The following is a 20291-nucleotide window of genomic DNA, read 5'->3' on the forward strand; positions in this document are numbered from 1 at the left end:
AAGCTTGCTCATGCACCTATCAATCATTTAAAAGGGTGGATGTCTAACTAACTGAAGTCATCAGTTAGTCATTGCCAGAACTTCTTATGGGGATAAATAGAACAGTAACAGCACAGTTATTATCCATAGCAATCTAAGTCAGCAGCATCACCTCAAAATGTCATTTCTTAGAGGAATCTCATGAACTGCAAGTGAAGGACAAGCATTAACTTTTCACGGAGGTCTTCAGTTCCCTTTGTGGAACAGTCACTGCTGTTTGACATGTAACAAATTTTACCAACTTTCCACAAGTAAGAGGCAGCTTTACATGTAAGACGTGTATACAAAGGGAAAGCAAGAGACAGAAGTTTGTTTCTTGCATTCTTCCACTTGCTTTTTGTGGCCCTGCTCTGTTTTGAGCTGTGTTTCTGTCCACTGCACTGTGTTCATAAAAGGTCTGTGACTGTTGCTGAACCTGCAGCTGATTCAACAGACACGTGTGCTCTTGTACCATCAGCTTTTGGACGTGCCTTGTTCAGTCAGTGGAACTGAGCAAAGCCTCCAGGGGTGATTCCTCATATCCAAATGTCAGAAGGTACCAGTCCTCCAGAGTGAAATGGGTCACGGGAGAGGGAGCGATCAGAGAGGGACAGGCATGAACTGGGAAAGATTGCTGCAGAGTTGAAATGAGCATGGCATTTTTAAAATGAAAGCAAGCTAATGTGTAAGTGCAAACGTAAAGCAGACTAGGTGGACTTAGTACCGGAAAGGAAATTTAGCATAAAAGGCCTTAACTTTTTTCACATGTCAACTCTGCAGGGCCTCTAACCATTTTATGTCAAAGGGCCAAACAAAGCTTCCAAATCTGTCTTTCCAGGTGTGCAGGAAATGAATAGACTAGTTCAGTTGGAAGGGACCTACAACAATTGTCTAGTCCAACTGCCTGACCACTTCAGGGCTAAAAGTTAAAGCACATTGTTAAGGGCATTGTCCAAATGCCTCTCAAACACTGACAAGCTCGGGGTATCAACCACCTCTCTAGGAAGCCTGTTCCAGTGTTTGACCACCCTCCCAGTAAAGTAATGCTTCCTCGTGTCCAGTCTGAACCTGCCCTGACACAGCTTTGAGCCATTCCCACATATCCTCTCACTGGATCCCAAGGGAGAAGAGCTCAGCACCTCCCGCTCCACATCCCCTCCTCAGGAAGCTGTAGAGAGCAACGAGGTCAACCCTCAGCCTCCTTTTCTCCAAACTAGACGAGCCCCAAGTGCTCAGCCACTCCTCACAGGACATGCCTTCCAGCCCTTTCACGAGCTTTGTTGCTCTCCTCTGTACACACTCAAGCACCTTCACGTTCTTCTTAAATTGTGGGGCCCAGAACTGCACACCATACTCAAGGTGAGTTTTGCATGATGTTGATCAGCGTTTGGGGAGGCTGATGTACTAAGAAAAGGCATCTTTCTGATCTGGAATAACTTGGTCCGCTGGAAATGCTGCTCACTGCCAGGGAGAGGGTATTTCCATCAGGAAACTACTACTACGCAGACCACCCAGAGAGTCTCTGACCCAGATGCGTCAGCCCAAGCTCTGCGCCCTGAGCACCCTCGGGGCCACGGAGACCCTGATTCAGGGCTGGAGGGTCGCCTGGGGGCAGACTCCTCGTTTCTCCTCGTCCCGCTAACGAGGAGCTGCAGGTGGCCTCGCCTCGCCTCGCCTCCCCTCCAGTAGCCGCGCAGTGCGCGCAGGTGCGAGGGGCGACGGAGCTGGGGGCACAAGGGGGAGCTTTCCCCCGGCCACAGCGCAGAGGCGGAGGGCAGCCGGGGCGGGCAATCCCCACAACAAGGCGGAGGGCCCTGCAGCAGCGCTGAGGGGGGACGCGGCGGCTGGAGCACCAGCGGGCGCCACGCCGACCTGCCGCGGGGGCCGCCGGGGAGGGGAGGGGAGGCCGGGCGGCCGCCCCGCCGCGGTGCCTGCGGTTGCCATGGCGAGGCTCCGCCCCCGCTGACGCGCGCTGTGACGCGCGGTTGGTGGAGGAGGGCGGAGGGGGCGGGGCGGCGCGGCTCCAGAGCGCCGCGGGCAGAGTCGAGCCGCCGCCGCCGCTCGCGCCGGAGCCGCCGCCGCTCGATCGATCGATCGACCGACCGACCGACCGCCGCCGCCGCCCCCCGCGCCCAGCATGGTAATGGCCGAGCCCCGGCGGCCCCCCCCGCTGCTGCCCCGCGGGCTCGGGCCCGTCCGCGTCGGCTTCTACGACATCGAGGGCACGCTGGGCAAAGGCAACTTCGCCGTGGTCAAGCTGGCGCGGCACCGCATCACGCGCAGCGAGGTGAGGCGAGGCGCGGCGAGGCGAGACGCGGCGAGGCGGCGGGGGCCGCCGTCGCCCCTTGCCCCGGCCTAGCCCGGCCCCTCCCGCGGCCCCTGGGCCTCTCCCGGCCGGGCGTGGGGCAGCAGGGCTCGGGTGCCCGCAGGCGCGGCAGCTCTCGGCGTTTGGAGGAGGGCGGGGGCCGTCGTGAGGCGCTGCTGCGGGCTTTGGGGGGAGCTGGCCGTCGGGGCTCGGCTGGCTCAGCGGGGCGTGGAGGGGTGGCCGGCGTTGGGGCTACGGGGCTCCGCTGCAGGCTGCGGGGTGGGGGGCGGGCAGCTGGCCTCGGGGCTGTGGGGCTCCGCTGAGGGTTTATTGGGGGGGACGGCCTGGGTGGCTCGACGGGGGCGTGCAGCAGCGCCCTTGCAAGCTGCTTGCGCCTTTTGTCCCTACCAGCACGGGAGGGAGGCGGGGAGATGTTTTATTGACTTGAGGTGTTGGGCTGCGGGCAGGCCTTGGAGCAGGAGCCCTGGCCGCCGTTCGTGTTTGTTTTCTTGCTTTCATCGTCCCGGCAAGGGCAGCGATAACGGCTCCTGGTGTGGCTGTAGCGGGGTGCCCCTGTGGCTCAGGCCCCAGACGGTGTGTTGCTATCGCAGTAAGGATGCTCGGGGCGGGAGGGGGCAGGGGGCGGGCAGCTGTCGGCTTAGGTCGTGAGGGTAGCCATCAGATAGGGGTAACTCTCTGTTAATAGGGAAGGTTCAAACCTTGCCTTGTGCCTGCTTTCGCGTCCTGAACGTTTTACGGCTTCCTGACCTGGACAGTACTTGCAGATGAGCAGTCCTTCTATGTCGGTAATCTGCTTTAGCAAAGGAACTTTTGTGTGTGTGTATCCTGAATTCTTCAATACATCATCCTGCCAGTTAACCAAATTCAACCATTTTTAGCCTCTTTGTTTAACCACCCTGCCACCACTGTGTATGTTACCAGGTGATTACTAGCGTGTGGATTGTTAATATCTTCTGGTTTACCTAAAACAAAAACGATTGTAAGCCTGTGTGGACAAAATGCAGTCATGTTCACTTTTTAAAAACAGGTATCTGATGAGCCCAATGGCTTTGAAAGGTCAGCTTCCTCTTATATTTTCTTCTTGGGTAGTTTTGGTCACTATACCTAGAGGTAAGCTTTTTTGTAAGGTTCTGTTATGGTTGCTTTCATTGTTTACTGAAGAAGAGTTTACAGTGCTGCTCTGTACCAGACAAAAGTAAATAAAATATTGTCTGAAGTACAAGGTAAAAAAACTGAAAACACCTGCAATTATTCAGGTGCTGTGGTCTTGTGTGGTAAAATCATTCATTACAGGAATGAAAAGTGCCCTTAGCTTGGACTTAAAGAAAACAAACCTGCAATGCTAACATTGTTCTGGCTGTGCAGTGATAGATGAGCTTTGCATCCCAAGTATTAAAAGAAATTTCTCTTATTGTCTTATTTCTCAAGTTTCATAATAAACTGTTAATTATTTTGAAATCCTTCCTTGCTATTACTGAAGAGCCAAGCAAAGACCTTGCAATGTTAGTGTTCTGTTCCCAAGTTTGATGCCATATGCCAACCTTCTAAACACTTCACTTGAAGATAGTAGGTTGTTTACTTTTTAGTTCTCATTTCTTTGGCAGACTTTGTGATGGGGATGAAAACTTTAATCTTTATTTTTATTTGTAATTTTAGAAAGTATATTTGTTTAGTATTGTTTAAAATAACAAGGTTGCAGGAAACTTAGAGCTTAACAGCTCCCCAGATCTGGTATGATTTTTCCATCTGTGTTCTAAGAAATTGCTGAACTCTGGTGCATTCTAATACAGTCTTGAATTTTTTTAACCAGCTTTCCTTTTCTGAGGAGCCTTGTGTCCAGTCTGAAGCCTTTTTCATCTTCTACATGATTTTTTACAGCAGATTTGCCTGTGGTGGTGATTTGTGTCAAGGTCTTTTCATTTTTCAGTACACCTACATTGACTTTCTGCAGTAAGAGAATGTTTATCTGGAACTTAATTGCTGAGTTAGTTGCTGGAAGTATTTATGTGAGCTTTGAGGAAGGGGAACCCTATTAAGATTACTCCTAGTGATGTCAGGGGAAATTAATTCTAGCTAAATACTACTTTGAATAAGCACTTCAAGTTTGGACCATCTCACTTGATTTAGTGTTAGTTCACTATGCACATAAAGTGGAAGTCCTGCTTATTAATGTTTATAGATGGAGGCTGTTCATATTTTCAGCTTGCTCTAAACTGTTGCTGAAACTTCTTGAGTTGCTAATTCCTCAAATTCATCTGTGCCTTTATTAAACTTAGCGTGAAAGGATATTCAACTTATTAGGTTCTGGAAAGGCTGTACCTGTGTACCATAAGGTCTGTACTGTGGGAAGATCTGCACTGTGTTGCTGTTGAGACTTGCTCAGAAAGCCTTTTTAAAAAGGACTATTTCCTTGTCTGAGTTTCTCCTGAATCTCCCTATTTGAACCCTTTAAATTTAGAACCTGTTTGTTGTTGGGCTTTTTCAGCATTGGTACTTTGAAATTGTATTTTATCTGGTTTTGACCTATAAAAATATTTGCCTGTTTTTTTATATAACTCCGACTAGCCAGTAACTGTCAAATTAAAAAAAGATGGGATCTTATTACCTTGAAAGGTCAGCACTTGTGGTTTATGTACAGAATCAATCCTTTTTATGGAAAACCTACATATCAGAATATAAAATTGTAACTTGAACTGAAAATAGTAAATGTAGTTGCCATAAATTGTTAGCAAAGTGTAGGTGAGAATAAAATGAAACCAAGCATGAAGTAGAAGATACACATAGCACAGGGTAGTAGATGGTGTACGCAAATGAACTCGGAAATCATAACTTGAATCATATATTAATGCAACACTAAAAATGCATTATTAAATAGTCAGAAAGAAGTGTGAAAGTTAAGAAAAATGGGGGGATTGATATATCTTTGTAATAGTGGAGGTAGTGCATGACCCTCTTTAATGATAGTCCATACAGGGTGCCCCAGAGGGGGCTACATGGTTGAATGTGACCTTTGCTTTGCTTGTTGTGTGTTTGTTGCCATTTAAGTTAATGACACATGCTTTCCTGCCATGCTAATTTATCCTGTTGCCGAGAAATCCTGTGATCTCAGGGTAACTTTTGCTAATGAGGCATGCACAAATAAGCAAAATTTCTCTTCAGAAGGAGAAGAGACTAAGAAAAGAGAACAAAAGTGATTGGAAGCATAAAGTTCAAGAGGATGAATATTTGCTTCTAGTGAAATATGATGATGTGTGAAATAATGAACAGTAGTGAAAAGCTCTTGGAACAGATGAAGGTACTACTTGGAAAAAAGCAATGCACTTTAAGGATGAAGGAAAGTCTTTGTGAATAGGCTATGTGTGAAAGTCTTGTTCCCCACCCACCCTCAAAATTCTGTAACTAATACCCCCTAATGATTAGTCATCTACAGAAGAATACTAGCCATTTCTTCTCAGATGAAAAGGAAACCCTTACAACTAGTATGTCCTTACGGTTCCCAGTTATGCTTTTAGCTGTCTGATATGTTACAGGTGGTTTGCACTTTTCTCTGAAAATTACCACCTCCCGATACACGATGTGATACTAGTTTAGTTGCGAGTGCCTGATCGAGTGTGCTTAGGTATGTGTAAAAGTGAATGATATGAGTGGAGACAGCAACTCCCTGTGCTATATAGCACACAGTTTGGGTTAGTGGAGTAATTCAGTGAGAAACTGACGCTGTTGCCAAAAAAAAAAGGAAGACTCAGGTTGCTGATTTAACTGCTTGCAGCTGTGGGCTCTCTAGATCTGTTGCAAGGGGGTGAGAAGGAACATGTATCTGGAGGCAGAGAGTGGGAGCTTGCAGGCAGATCAGGTTGAAAATAATATGCTTCACCCTAAGGGAGGTTAATGCCTTTATAAATCTGTGATATCCAAATGCTTTGCTGTTGGAAATTGGAGTTGCTCCAGGTTGCAGGAAGTTGTGTTTGTTAATTTTAATGCAGTTTATCTACTTTTAGGATGTATTGTGTTAACAACTCAAATCTGAATTTCTGTAACCCACATGAAACCTTAAAGCTTGTGCTGACATGGACAAACCTCTTTTTGTATGTTAACTTGTTAGGCCATGTTGGGGGGGGAGGTGTTTGGGGTTGTTGGGGTTTGTTTTTGTTTTGCAAGACTAGTTGGAGAATTAAATTAATAATATAAAAAGTGAAAATTGAAAGCTGGAGTAGCTGAAGGATAGAAGAACTTTCATCTTGTTTGACAAGCATTTCGTCTTCACTGCTTGACAGTTTCAATTCCCGGATGTCAGATGAGGATTGAGCAAACTCCGGTTCTCTAGGCCTTTAGTAAAAGAGGGAAAGAAATGTGTGCTATTCCTAATATTTTTAAATGAAAAGGAATCATGAAAGTTGCAAAGATATTTTGGAATATAAGTCTTTAAGCAGAAAACTGGTGACGAGAAGGCAAGGGAAGGAACAGGGTTTCCCTGTTTTTTGTCATTTGAAGTATTTATTAACACTAATATTGATGTTTGGGATTTTTTGGTTTGTTGCCTTTTATTTTCCTTAGGAGAAGTGATAACTATTAAAAAAAAAAAAAAAGCCAAAACTGGAGTCACAAAACTTGTGTAATTGTCCTTTGTTTGGCATGTGCCAAATTAGTTAGTTTGCTTGTGCTATGGCAATGATTGACCATACTAGAGAAATGAGAATTCATTTCTGTGTGCAGTCAGTCCCTCTGCGTTATCTTCAAAAGATTAACATGATGTTCCAACATATCTGCAAGATGCTAGTAGTTGTTAGCAAGCTGTATATTCAGGAACAAAACACACTTTTCAGATAGGAAACTGTTCCCTATCTTGAAGCATCTTCTCCACCTTTAAGAATTACTTCCCTTTTTCCTGTCATCATGATACAGCTGAGATACGGACAAAAGTGAGCTGTTGCTATTGAATGCACTGTTCCTTCTCACATAGTTTTGAAGTAGTTCCTGGATTTTAAGTATTTGCAAGTGTTTTTTCTCTAAATTTTCGGTGGCCCTGGCAAGATGCATGAAAACTGAAGATTCAGAATAGACCAAGATATCTAATCTGCATTTGACTGTAGAAGCAGTGGTGCCAGCTGCTACTATGCGGCTTCTCCTATAGAAACCTGCCACTATGTGCATGTATATAAGTATACATGTTGAGAGTCATACAGGGATTGCAAATAGCAAAAGTTTTTCCTTCAAGTAGGCACATACTCTTACTCTCCGTGTTCAAAACCAACTGCTTAATAGTACCAAATAACTCCACATTGTAAGACAAAATATGGTTTGATATAATGTGGTGGGGTTTTTAAACTAAAAACCTATTTAAACTGGAAATATAGCTTGTTCTTCATTGGTTTGCATCTTTCTTGCATCTCAAATAAGATACTCTTGATTAGGAGAGAGCTGTGCTTAGAATTATTTCAGATATCTGAGAAACCAATGTGGTTACACAACACACTTTTATGAATATATTAGTGATAGCTGTCAACTGAATGATCTAGCTAAGTCTTGTGGTTTTTTTGAACAGATTGTGGATGTAGCAGCACAAAATACATCTCTTAACATGATGACAGAGGTAGCAAGTAGGCTGCTGAGACAGTGGCTCATTCTGTAGTGCTCCATAGTGCACTCCAAAAGTGCAATTTGTTCTCCAACATTTGCAGAGTCACATATAACATAATTTTTCTAGCTCCATAGTTGCCTCCAGGAGGTCAGTATTAACTGACTTAATGAGCATTTTATGAATGCTGTCATTACTATCTGGCAATATCTTCATAAAAATGTTTTTATTGCAAGTCCCTGGTGCATTGTTGTACCTGAATGCCCAGCGTGTAAACAAAACGGATCTTTTCAGACTCAAAAGCTATAAATGCAGAATACACCTTAGTGTTATAATCTGGGGAGTAAGTGGGTGATTGTATAGACAATACAATGTTACTATGTGCTTCTGTGGGGTGTTAACCTCTGTGACTTGTTCCAAATCTATGATCACTTTTTAGTTGTGTTATGGGGAGGTAAAGAAATCTTTCAAAACTATTGGAAGAGGATTTTTATGGAGCCATTCTACTCCAAGAAATGTGTGACCTGAAGACTTGTTTTCTTGCTCCCATAATTTCAGAAGAAGGATTTGGTTTTGGTCTTTCAATGCTCTTTGGGAATTGTATTTCTAAATGTGTGCAGCAAGGAAATGGGATAGGAAACTTCTGGAAAAGGAAGAAAGTAAGAAACATTGGAACATGAGGCACTGTTCTTGACCAGAAAGTATGGTGAAGGTTATATCAGGATTTGTAGCCATGCCTCCCAAACTTATGAGACCTGTTCTTTTTTTTTATTGTTTTTTTTTGAAATGCTTTTTTCCTCTAATGAAATCTTATTGGTTGTCACTCAGGAAATAAGATCTGTTCAAGGATTTTAACCATGTAAAAATGAAAAATGTCTTCTGCACGTTTTTATTTTATATAAAATTACTTGCTTTTTAGTAACTGAAGTCATTGTATAGTTGCATAGTCTTATTAACCTTGGAAAACATAAAACTACAGTAGGCACTGATTATTAAGAAATTGAAGTGGAAATGGAAGATTTAATCTTTAAAACTGAAGAAGGACAAATGAGTTATCTAGGTTTTTCTAGGGAAATGGATACTTTTGTTATTTGGGAAAACAAAGTTAAAACCTGATATTGGTGGTTTTTTTTTTTTTTTTTGGAACTCTTTGTGGGTGGTAGAAGCTGGGAACTGCAGAATAATGCCTGATATCTCTGGAGAAGGTTGACAGCATAGACACTTGTGGATAGGTTTGGAAGTGGCAACAGTCAGTAAAAGGAATACTCAAAATTTAAGAGCAAACTGTGGAACTGCCAAGCTATACTGCAGAAAACACCAAGAGTCAGTGTACTTGTAAAGCTAGATTTTTCACTAGGATAAGGTGATGGGAATAAAACTCCATTGGAAAAAGTAGCACTAGCAAGTGATACAGTTGCAGAATTCCCCCCCTCCCCACTAGGAGGGGGTGAGAAGTATAGAAGAAGGAGGTATAAATATTTGTGCTAATCAAACTGATGATAGAGTGATGGATAGACAAAGGTTCAGCATGAGCCCCAGAGCGCAGGCTGCTGTTGTGTTTTTTGGTTGGGTTGTTTTTTTTCAAATTGTCCAAATCCCCCTTTATTGCTTTGCTGCAATTTCACTTGTTTGGTGTTGGGTTTTTTCCTCCTCTTCTATGCTATACCTAACCTCTTTTCTTTGAAGTCCTGTATAGCTTCGCTTTTATTAGCTTTTCTGTACTGCACACATTTCCTATGTGCAAGAAGAATAAATAGGAGAAAGTTACTGGGTTGGGTTTTTTTTGCTTGCATTTGAAGAGAGCTTCATAAAACACCTACCTATGGAGACAAAATGCACCATAAAGTGAAATTAAATGAACTAGGGACAGGGAAGGAGGCAGTCTTAAAAGTTGCAAGTGATGGAACTTTTCAGTAAAGCTTCTACACTGTGTTGTCTATGTGAAGAAAGAAGCTACTCTAAATACCTCCAGTTACTGAGAGGCTGATGCTGTCTGTGTAAATTGCTATTCTAATTAGATTGCCATTAAATTTTGAATTAAAAAAAATGCAGCAGGATTTTTTTGCATTGCTCTAGATTAATGAAGGAGATATTTCGGCTTTCCTGAACACATTTTCTGTCCAAGATTGGAGATACTTTGTTGCTTGACTGAAAGATGTATTACCATTTTGTGATAGGAATGCAAGATTGCTACAGTTTAATATCTTCATTGGTTTGTAAATTAAAAAGTGGGCTCTCTTCCTCCTAAATCTGGAGGTCACCCAAATAATGGGTATAAACTGGGACAGATGTGGAGAATGTCTTGTGTCTCTGGTTGATCCCAGAGAGACAGTACAAAATAAATTAGAGGAAGGGGAGAAATGTGATGCATGGGTTGTTTTTAATAAGTATTTCCTGATGTATAAGAATTTGGTCTGGCTTTTGTGGCTTCGTTTGATTACTTTGACATTTTGTAACTTTCTAGTGAGGTGATTTCTTCTTAGGCTAATAAATTGTGCCTGCAAAAAATAAATGATAACCAGAAGTCATTTTATTAGCTGTGATCTTAAATTAGGCCAGGGAGACTTAAAGGTATGATTTTTGTGTGTTGCTTTTTCTTAAAGCTGTGTGAATGATTGTTTGCATCCTCTGTGGCCACATGGCATATAATCAGACCAAATAAGGAAGCAGCTTGCTGTTCTGTCTTTGTAAGTGAAAGGGGACCTGCTGAGAGAATAAGCAATTGCTGTAGGGGATAGTCAAAGGGAGTGCAAATCTGACAAGACCAAGTGGGAAGTATGCATTTGGATAGTCCAGCCCCACGCATGTTACTGTTCTTCTTTTGCCTGTCCTTTATTTCTTGCATGTGTGAAGCCAGGCCTTTGTTACCAAGTTTTGTACATACACTGAGCGTTAAGACAGCAAATTAATACTGTAGTTGGAAGGAATGGGAATAGGATGAGAGGGTAACAGATAGGAGCAGAAGCAGGTGATCCACATGTTTTATTTGCATAGGTTAGTGTCTTCATAGTCAAAAGACAAACTTTCAAAGGGAGACCTGTAATCTTTTAGGACCTGCCATCATGAGCATCACTGTTCTTGTATGCTTCTCAGTGTGCATGTAGTGTAATGTGAAAGAGGGCAGAGTAGGTGAGTTATGGAGAGTGCTTTAAGTACAAATAGCTATCAGAAGACAACAGGGGGAAGCATGTTCTGAAAAGATCAGGCATCAGGATCCCCTAAATTGCTGTATGTTATACTAGGATAGAAGAAAGTTGGTGACAGCTGGGGAGGAGGGCAGTGTGGAGTGGTTGAATACCATTTTAGGTAGCACTTCTTCCAAAGTGTCCACTGTAATGTTTTGAAGAATAAAGGCTATGGAGCAATTCATGATTAATGGTGAAAATGTTTTGGGATGTGAACCTTTTTTCTTGTTTTCTGTCTAATGGCTGTATATATTGTTATTCTTATAAATGTGTATTGGGTTTTGATAAATCTAGTTTTGGTGAGTTCTATGTTAATTGGACATTGTTTAAAAAAACCAAAAACCCTCACACCTGTCTTTTGAAAAAAGTTTCTTAAAATTGTCTGTTTGCTTTGGAATAGTCTTGTTCTGCTTCAGCTAAAAGTGCATCCTGCATCTTAAAAACAAAACTAGCTTTTCACTGGTTACAAGGCTAGATCAGTTTATTCATTCACAGCAGAATCTTATTTTTCTGTTGGTTGGGGAAGACAAGTGACTTTTGAAGAGGTTATCAAGCAAAAGCATACTGAAATGAAGTCAATAAATAGTTAATTCTGAATTCAGGTGGCTCCATAATCAGCCTTACTGCAGATAATGAGGTTTACCTCCTGTGGATTTTTGTCTCCTGCATAGCAGCTGTCTCCTATAGTTCAATAATTTGTGAAATGCAGTTATAATTGGAAGCATTTGTGTGACTTAACATTGTTTGCTACTGTTTCAGCATTAATAATGTGATAGGGTGAATAAACACCATTTATATATTCAGTACTCTTTAATATTGTTATCCTTTGCATGGTCATAGCAGCTATATTTTGATTTCTTCTCAGTTTAAATTTTTTTTAAATGCCTTCTGTTTTGAAATTTTTAGTCTCCTAGGCATGTGTAGTTGTAGTTCTCTGTAATTCACTTTGCAGGAACTGGCTAAAAACAGGTCAATAGGACCAAAATCTGTTTTCTAAACTAATTGAGATCTGTTTGTGAGGTTTGACTGACAAACATATCTGTACAGAGTTTTTCCCTGAATGGATGAACTGCAGATGTCCTTATGTAGTAGTGTATTAGTTACAGTTAAAATAAGCATGTAACAGTTGGAACTACATGGATCCACCATGTTTTGATTATTTGTGTTGAGCCAATGGTGTTTCTTTTAAGATACTATTTTGCATTTGTGGGATTCAAATTGGCTACCTTGACTCCAGAAATGGACACCACTAGGCTTTTTAAGAAGATTTTTGTCTTTACAACACTGGTCCATAAAGGGTCCTCAGTTGTTTCCACCTGCTACTGATATAAGAGTATTCTGTACCTGGGCTCATTGGAGCACTGGCCTCCATCACATGTCCTGTGTCTTCCATTTCTTGTAAAACTTTTTTTTTCTGACATGCTGATGTAGGCGATAGTCCTGCAGCCACTTAGTGGGACTGCTGATATGTTTAATATTGTGCTGCTGTATTTTTAAGTGGGGGATGTGTATTTCTGAGCTAGAAGAAAGCCCCCAGTTACCTGGGGTTGCATTATTCCCTTTATAATGAGGAAAAACTAATGAGGAAAATGTTGGGGAGTTTTAATGTCACTTTTGCTATTTGTCTGCAGGTGGCAATAAAAATCATTGATAAATCTCAGCTGGATGCTGTGAATCTGGAGAAGATCTACCGAGAAGTGCAGATAATGAAAATGCTTGATCATCCACATATTATAAAGCTCTACCAGGTATGGTTAGTGGTGCCTTTTTTTCCCTTCTCCCCCTCTTTTGCTCCTGTATGAAGAGTTCGTGCTATACCAGTGACTTCTGGCAGATCACCAGTCTGTGACAAACTTAGCTTTTCTGGAATTGATTTGCATTGGATTAGTGTTTAACTTTTTTGTAAGTACATCAGTTGTGGTCTTTTTAATTCTATGGTACCAGTTAGGCTGGCCATGTTAGATACTCAAGTGTACCTGAAATCTGCTGAAAATACACAGAAGGTTGTAAATTTTATGTTGGTGAAAGAGCTGAGTTGGAAATACCTGTTAATGAGACTTTACTGTCTGTTACTAGACAAGGTACTATGTAAGCTAGAGCAGGGTAGGAATATTCAGCACAATGTCTATAGTGAGTACTAGCTGGGAGGATCTGTGTGGATATAGTGGTTTTCTTTAGTCGAGTCTTGGCTCAGAGTGCAGATTGAGCAGTACTTGGAGCCTTTTTGTATCCAAAGATAAGACATGAGGATACGTAAATCCAGATTCTGCAGATGTGCTTGTGATGTAAGTGCATGCACCCAGCAAGACCTTCCAAAACACTTTATCTTGCAGTGCATTTACTAGGAGATGGATAACTAGTTCTTTGGATTTTTTTTTTTGTTGGAATCTTGCTTTTCACTTCTGTTGTGGATATGGACTATTTGATATTTATCTTAAAGTGAATTATGTGTGTGGTGGAATTGAATGCATCCCTTATAACATGGATGAATAATTATGGTACAACAATGTGTATTTACGTAAGAGATAAACCTGTACTTGTGATAATGCAGACAATGAAAACTTCTGAAGGTTTTTAGTTGTGACTTTTTTTAGTGTGCATAGTTTGTATAGTAAAATATAGATTTCTTTTATATTGTTTCTCTTCTGTTTCATTTTCTGTTCCTGCTAGCATATGGTAAAATGTTTGAGGCTGCTGGCATTTCTGCTTGTTAGCTCTTGCTTTTAAGGCTTTCCTGAGAATATTCCCTTTGGGGTCTGTTTGTTCTGTTTCACAAATCACATGGTGCTTCTGAGGTACTCTCTTGCTTGTTTCAAATAAACCTAGCTCAACAAAAAAATGAAGATTTGTGTATGCTAAAACCAAACTTTGAATTTAAGTTCATCTGATGATGTCTGTAAAGGCAATGTGAGCATAAGGACTTGGACCTATGGTGTTGGAGTTGTTCTGCTGAATAAAGGTTAAGATCCTGGTTTAGACTTGTTTAGCTTTAATTTCATCTTACGGGGAAGAGACTGGTACTTCCTCTTTAAAATATTGAGTAGAGGTGGACCTTAGGGAGTTAAATTTCTAACTAGCTTGAGTAGTATCTACCACAGTTCCTTCTGAATGAATGACAAAACACAAAAATGGTAGAGGAGAGTCTGAGAGTAGTTAAATTTGAAGATCAGCAAGATCACTTGAAGAGAAGGGTAATTGTTATGTAGTGCTTACCCATTTACTATTAAGGGGTTGGCTTGTTAGGAATGCATTTGGTAGATCAGTGAGTTTATTTTTAAAATAGCCTTCAATCAAATTGTCTCACTAGTTTGCTTGTATAACGTGCCCATCATTGTACTGTGTCCACACTACAAGTTTCTGAATTGTCTCATGTCAAGGAACTACTGAGGGTTGTCAAAGTTAGGTAATGAAGCTAACAAACTTGGCTTGATTAAGAATGGTTCCATATATATGTAATCCACAGGCTGTTGCAGCTTCTTGTCTCCAAATGTTGGTTTAAAACAGTCTTTCCAAACTGTTTTGCCTTCCAGATACAGACATTTCAGTCATAATATGCTGAGCTGTTGTAGAATTCAGCAAGGGTACAGGAGAGACTGAAGAACTGCCATCTTGTTCTGTCTGCTGGCTTGTCAGTTTTTTAGTAATTCTGCTGTTTTTTATAACTGTGTATCTTTCAGGATTTGTCATTTTAAGCATTCCTCTAAGAAGACTTTATTTGTGAGCAGTCTTCTAGTACTTTCAAGCATGTGCATAAATAAAATGTAAAAATCACATTCAAGAAGGTCTCGACCACAGACAGCTCAGGCTGAACTATTTTACTGTGGTTGTTGAAATAGGCCCAAAATGTGTTTGGGTGTTTGATATTGTTAAATTGTACTGACGGGGAGTCCTAAATCACTTTTTTATTTTGAAGTAGAGGACTTTTCACTTTCAGCGTATCTTTTGATTATGCTATTTGTACAATGCATTCCTGAGTAGCTATTTAAGCAATTGATGAGTAGATCATTAGGAAGAAAGCTGTAAGATAAGTGACTGGGCTGCCTTTTCCCAAGTTATGTCATGGAAGTATGGAATTCTGAATTATTGGGTGAAACCTTTCTGTTCAAGGCCATCAACAACTGTTCATGGAAAAGTTTTGAACTATTCCCCTTACCTTCTTTTTTTTCCTGTTTATCTCTCTCTGTTCCTTCCAGCCTCCCACATTTTTGAATTGTGAATAGTCTGTTCTTGTAATAGGAAGGCTGGAAGTTACCAGAAGAGAAAGTAGATGCTTAAAGTTTGGGTTTTTCTTCCTTCCTCCCACCAGAGGATGTGATAGTTCTGTAGCTGTACTCTCTGATTGTACAATGGGATCCTGTGATGTGGTGCTTTTACCTGAATTTTGCCAGGTTTTAAGACTGCTCATTTGTGGTTTTTTCTTTTTTTTTTCTTTCTATAACTAGAGAACGGTTGGTAACAAAGGTCAGTATTATCCCCAGTCTTCTTTCCCAAGCACCAGCCATTAGCATGTTAGAAAAGTTGAGCAAGGGAATTACTTTAGGCTGATTCCTTAAAGGAAAGTCTTTAAACTAGCTGCTGAGGATACTATCATTTTGTGTTAGTCACTTGTGGTTGAGAATCCTGTCCACCACCTCCTCTGTATACTGGCTTTATGGAGTATTTAAAGCTTATCCTTGTGCTTAGCATGCAAATGCTCCCCTTGAAATTGTTGAGGTAACTTGAAAAAAACAAAATGAAAGATTTTGACAACTGTTTGTGCAAGGCAAAGACTTTCACCAGAGAAGAACAATGAAAATAAGTATCCATTTGGGTGTTTGCTTTTTGCTCTTCCCACAAACAATCTCATGTGCGATTTCTCCATCAACAGGTGATGGAGACCAAAAGCATGTTGTACCTTGTGACAGAATTTGCCAAAAATGGAGAAATTTTCGGTAAGCAAGAGAATATTTTCATGTTCAACATTTTAATGTTAACTTCCAAAGTTTGTCAATTGTATATATCTTGCCCAAGGATCCCTTTTACTGTAGTATGTCACTTTCCTTTATTTTTCAAGAAGTGTGTGATAACTGTCAGTTTCTCATTTTAGAGCTAAGACTTTAGGGAAAACTGTTACAGTGTACACTAGCATAAGAAAAGAGTTAAAAATTACTGATGTTCCTTTAGCAGAAGACATAGCTTATTAAACAGAACAGTGCAGGATAAACACTCAGCTGACAGAATTACCAGGTTTTCAGTATTGAGTTGAGATGAAAAATATATTTAAATGTTCAACCTGATAATGACCAGTGGTCCAAACTATTTCAGGTAAACTTAAGTATCTGTTTCTTGTGGAGTTATGTACTGATTTATCAGACATGATTTTTAATATGTTTTCAGGAAGAACATGGTGAGCAGGAGGGGGTGTCAGGGTGACTTGGAGTAACACTCATAATAAAAAAATTTAGGTTGTCTTTATTGACCTGCATGGTCAAATTCACATTAATTCTTGTTCTTTGGCTCAAACTCATCACTCAAGCAGGACTTCAGTGTTAAACCTATGTGAAATACAGAATTTTTTTAGTTGTAATACTTGACGATGCAACTTTTTTGTTTTGTAATGCTCAGCTTGGACTACAATAGAGATCTCATTCTAGTATTGAAGGCAATTCCTGCACACTCTCTCCCTTCTTGATTGTGGTATTGAGCACAGTAAAAAAATCTTCTACGTGGATGTAACACAGACCTGGTTATGGCAGCCAGGCTGTAGCCTTTGACCTTTCCTTCAGTGTAGCTTGAATAACTGTCATAACTCTTAAAAAAACAGCTTATGGCATCTGCTATGCCATTATCGGTTGTCTCTAGGGCATTTTATCTTCTGTGATTGTACTGTGCATACATGTCCCAACTTTTATTGTTTGAGATTTTTCTAAGCTTCAAGGAGGGACAAGCTGAATTTTTTTCCAGAACTACCTATATATAGCAGTGCTCCTTTTTAGGCCACAAAGAAGAAACACATGAAATGTGACACTAAGTAGTTAAATGCATTTCATTTTGATCTGTGTTAGTGCCTTCAACTTAACTAAGCTGTCTTAGTGATCAAAGTAAAAATGCTTTTTTCAGCTCCTGCACATGCAACAAAAAATTTGGGTAAGCCTGTGGTTTTCTGACCAAAGACAAGCTTGCTATTCGTAAACTTGTTTGAAATGGTTGACAACCTGCAGAATAGCAAGACAATGTTCTAATAAGACTGGGATAATAAAATACCAAGAATGTTACTCCCATTGCTGGGTACAGCATGTTAGCATAGGTCTATTTTGGGGTCTAGTAGCCTTTGAATATCTTGTGCGTTTCTCAGGAATGTGGGTTTGGTTGTTTTGGTTTGGCTTGTTGTGTTGTGTTTTTCTCTGAAGGAACAGCATTATTTGCTTTACAGTGATTACCATCTGGAAGCACTGAATAAGAAGAAAGGGGATTCTGTTTTTCTCACGTTCTAAGCTGCTGTTTTCAAACCAGTGCTAATCTTGAAGCCAAGCCAGGAGTTGCAGACTGGCCTACAAATTTTTTTCTTTTTTCTTCTGAAATCTTTCTATTTATCTCGTTACTTGCCTTGGGAGCTACAACATTGGAGGTTGTTTATATTTCAAGATTTGTATGCAGACTTACATGAGTGATTAGTATAAGCCAAAAATCTATCTAAAAATTACCTTTGTACCTACATCAAGTTAAGTTTTTTGTGTTTAGCGTAGTTTTAAGGTTTCATATATGAAACATTCTCAGTTCTCAGTCAAGATTCTATAACTATTAAGTTGCATTTACATGACCAGAATTTTTTTTTTGCTGCTGCTTTATGTGAGAAAGTGAGGTGGTCATAGGGAAAAACAAATTAACAGAAGGCAAAAAAAATAAAACTTTAGTCAGCATGGCTAAAGTTTCTAGACATAACTTGGATGGTGACTCCTTTTGCCTTCTTATTTGTCTTGGCTTTAATGTGTATCATTTCTTGTAAAACTTTGACTTAAACTCTTAGCTCATTCTGAAGAAGCAAAGCCTTCTGGGCTCTGAGACTTTCCATGTTTGCAGATCCTTTAATGTATGTTTCTGACAGTTTAGCCAATTCTCTTAGACCTTGTGTTTTCATGAAAATAATTAAGGAGTCTTTCTGGGTCCATTATTAGAGACTTAATATTTATGTACAGGTTTTTTATAAATTAATAATTTTTTTCTGATTTATTGGAATTTCTCAGCATGGCTTTTGCAATTAAGGATGGGTTATTCTGCTGTTGTTGTATGTATTTAACACTATTAGATGTTTTTGGAGAAAGAAGAAGAAACAAGGTAATGGCAGAAATATGTTAGAATTGGGGGGTGGGGGGTGTCTCAAAGTGCACTATGATAGCAAGTGCTAGGTGAAGTGCAAATGGTCACTGTCTAGCAATATGTAGTAACAATTTTAAGTTTGAATGGTACCCAGGACAATGGGTTTATTTTCCATGAATGAGTCTAGCATGTCCTAGTAGAGTAACAGAAGAAAGGAATAGAAAAATAGCAGAAATATTCTCAAAGGTAAAGAAAATCTTTTAGCTGAATGAAGTATTTAATGCATAGCAGGTACTGTTGCTTTGTTTAGGAATTGGACTAGGGTGTTGAAGTAACAACCTTTATTGTTTAATAAAAACTAATTTCATGAGTTTTATGCTTGACACCCAGGCACTTAGAGTTTTCACACGCATTTTAGATGTGATACCAAAATTGGAGTTGCTGCAAAGGTTTCTCTGAAACTGTCAGTCAACATCACCAGGCAGAATGAACTCGGAGGGCAATGGGATAGAGTTCAGCATGTAGGGCCCTGGTGATTGGAGCATGGAAGAGGTGGAGCCTGGCTGATCTTCATTTTTCTTACAGTGGGGGGTGGGGGGATGGAGGGATGCATTTTTTTATGGAAACAGAACTGGTGTTCAAAGTCCCTTCTTGTCTGGGTGGTTTTTTTTTCTACCTTTAATTCCTAATCATTGGACTGTTTGTGTCTTAAGCAGGATATCAAGTGCAGGGCAACTTTGATGTACCTAGAAAGCAGAGAAAACAGGGTACTATTTAAAAACTCCCAAAAGTAGGAAGATGATTCCAACTATATGAGCTTTTCCTCCTTTCTGTCCTGATCCTTCTTTGTGTGTATTGAATTTGCCATGTCAAGTCTAACAATGTGTGAAATAGTCTCCCTTCTATAACATTAGTTTTCAAACAGCAGAAGTAGGGGGATGCTCTTCTGGAGTCCTGTACCCAAGCATCTTCAAAGTTTGTAAGACTTTGCCATGCATGATCCTGCTTTTTGGGGTATTTTACTTTGTTTTTCTCTTGTGAAGCAAGATGGTTAGAAACTTGTGGAACCTGCTATTTCTTTAGTTAACCAGTCTCCTGACAGTATCTAAGTATTGTGCTCCGTTTTGTTCTTTGACTAACCTTTGATTGCCCTTGAAGGGGGGCTTAAACAACAAAACAACCAAAAACAAAACAAAAACTTGCTCTAAGTTTGTGGCAAGAGCAGCTTATTTAAATTTTTACTCAAAAGCTAGTGAGGTGGGAGAAGTATAATGAGAAAGACAAACTTAAGTCTGTTGGGGCTGATCTTCCTGTATGTTCCCTCTGTAATCAGTGAGGAGTGAGAGGCCTCTCAGGAGGATGGTTCAAAACTTTGGCTCACCTTCCAGAGGAGCCTCTCTTCCTTCTCTGATTACAGGAGGAGCTGAGAGAGAGATTAGACTCCTTAGGTTGAAGTTAGCCTTTGTGATAGCTTTTCTGAGTAACTTTGCTACTCAGTGATGTACAAAATCTGTGATAGTTTTAGAAGTCCCTTGTCTATCTTCTTCTTTAATAAGATACTTTAAAGAACAGGGCATGCTCTTCAAGATGGTTGTCAGTAGTGGGTAACTGGTAAATGTTCTCTTAGTACCATGTCAGGCTTTCAAGTTCACTGTGAGTAGTCTGGTATTAAACCTCATCGAGTCTTTTCAGCTCTGCTAAACCATCATTTCATAGTGCTGACTGGTAGTTCATGGACAGGGTTATTTTTAACCCCTGTACTAATATTCTTCACTGTCTTCATAGCTTCAGTGAAATTTTCTGTACTCAACAGCAGTTTTGAATTTGCCTTTTACCAGTTAATGGTCATTGCAGTAAATAGTGTGTTTAGCCTAGACACTACTGTTACATT

The 20291-nt window shown here is 40.5% G+C and overlaps 1 protein-coding gene across 3 annotated transcripts in view; it reads left to right on the forward strand.

Moving 5' to 3' along the window:
- Window positions 1-2021: 2021 nt before the first annotated feature.
- SIK2 (salt inducible kinase 2) overlaps window positions 2022-20291 on the forward strand; it is a 63237-nt gene continuing 44967 nt past the window's right edge. For all 3 annotated transcript variants that reach the window (XM_075035083.1, XM_075035084.1, XM_075035085.1), the window contains exons 1-3: window positions 2022-2305; window positions 12736-12852; window positions 15972-16035. In XM_075035083.1, coding sequence (XP_074891184.1) covers window positions 2156-2305; window positions 12736-12852; window positions 15972-16035 — 331 coding nt within the window. In that variant the 5' untranslated portion in view covers window positions 2022-2155. The remainder of the gene's footprint in view (window positions 2306-12735; window positions 12853-15971; window positions 16036-20291) is intronic.

The sequence above is a fragment of the Buteo buteo genome, chromosome 9 (assembly GCF_964188355.1).
Source record: "Buteo buteo chromosome 9, bButBut1.hap1.1, whole genome shotgun sequence".
In the NCBI taxonomy this organism is placed as follows: Eukaryota; Metazoa; Chordata; class Aves; order Accipitriformes; family Accipitridae; genus Buteo; species Buteo buteo.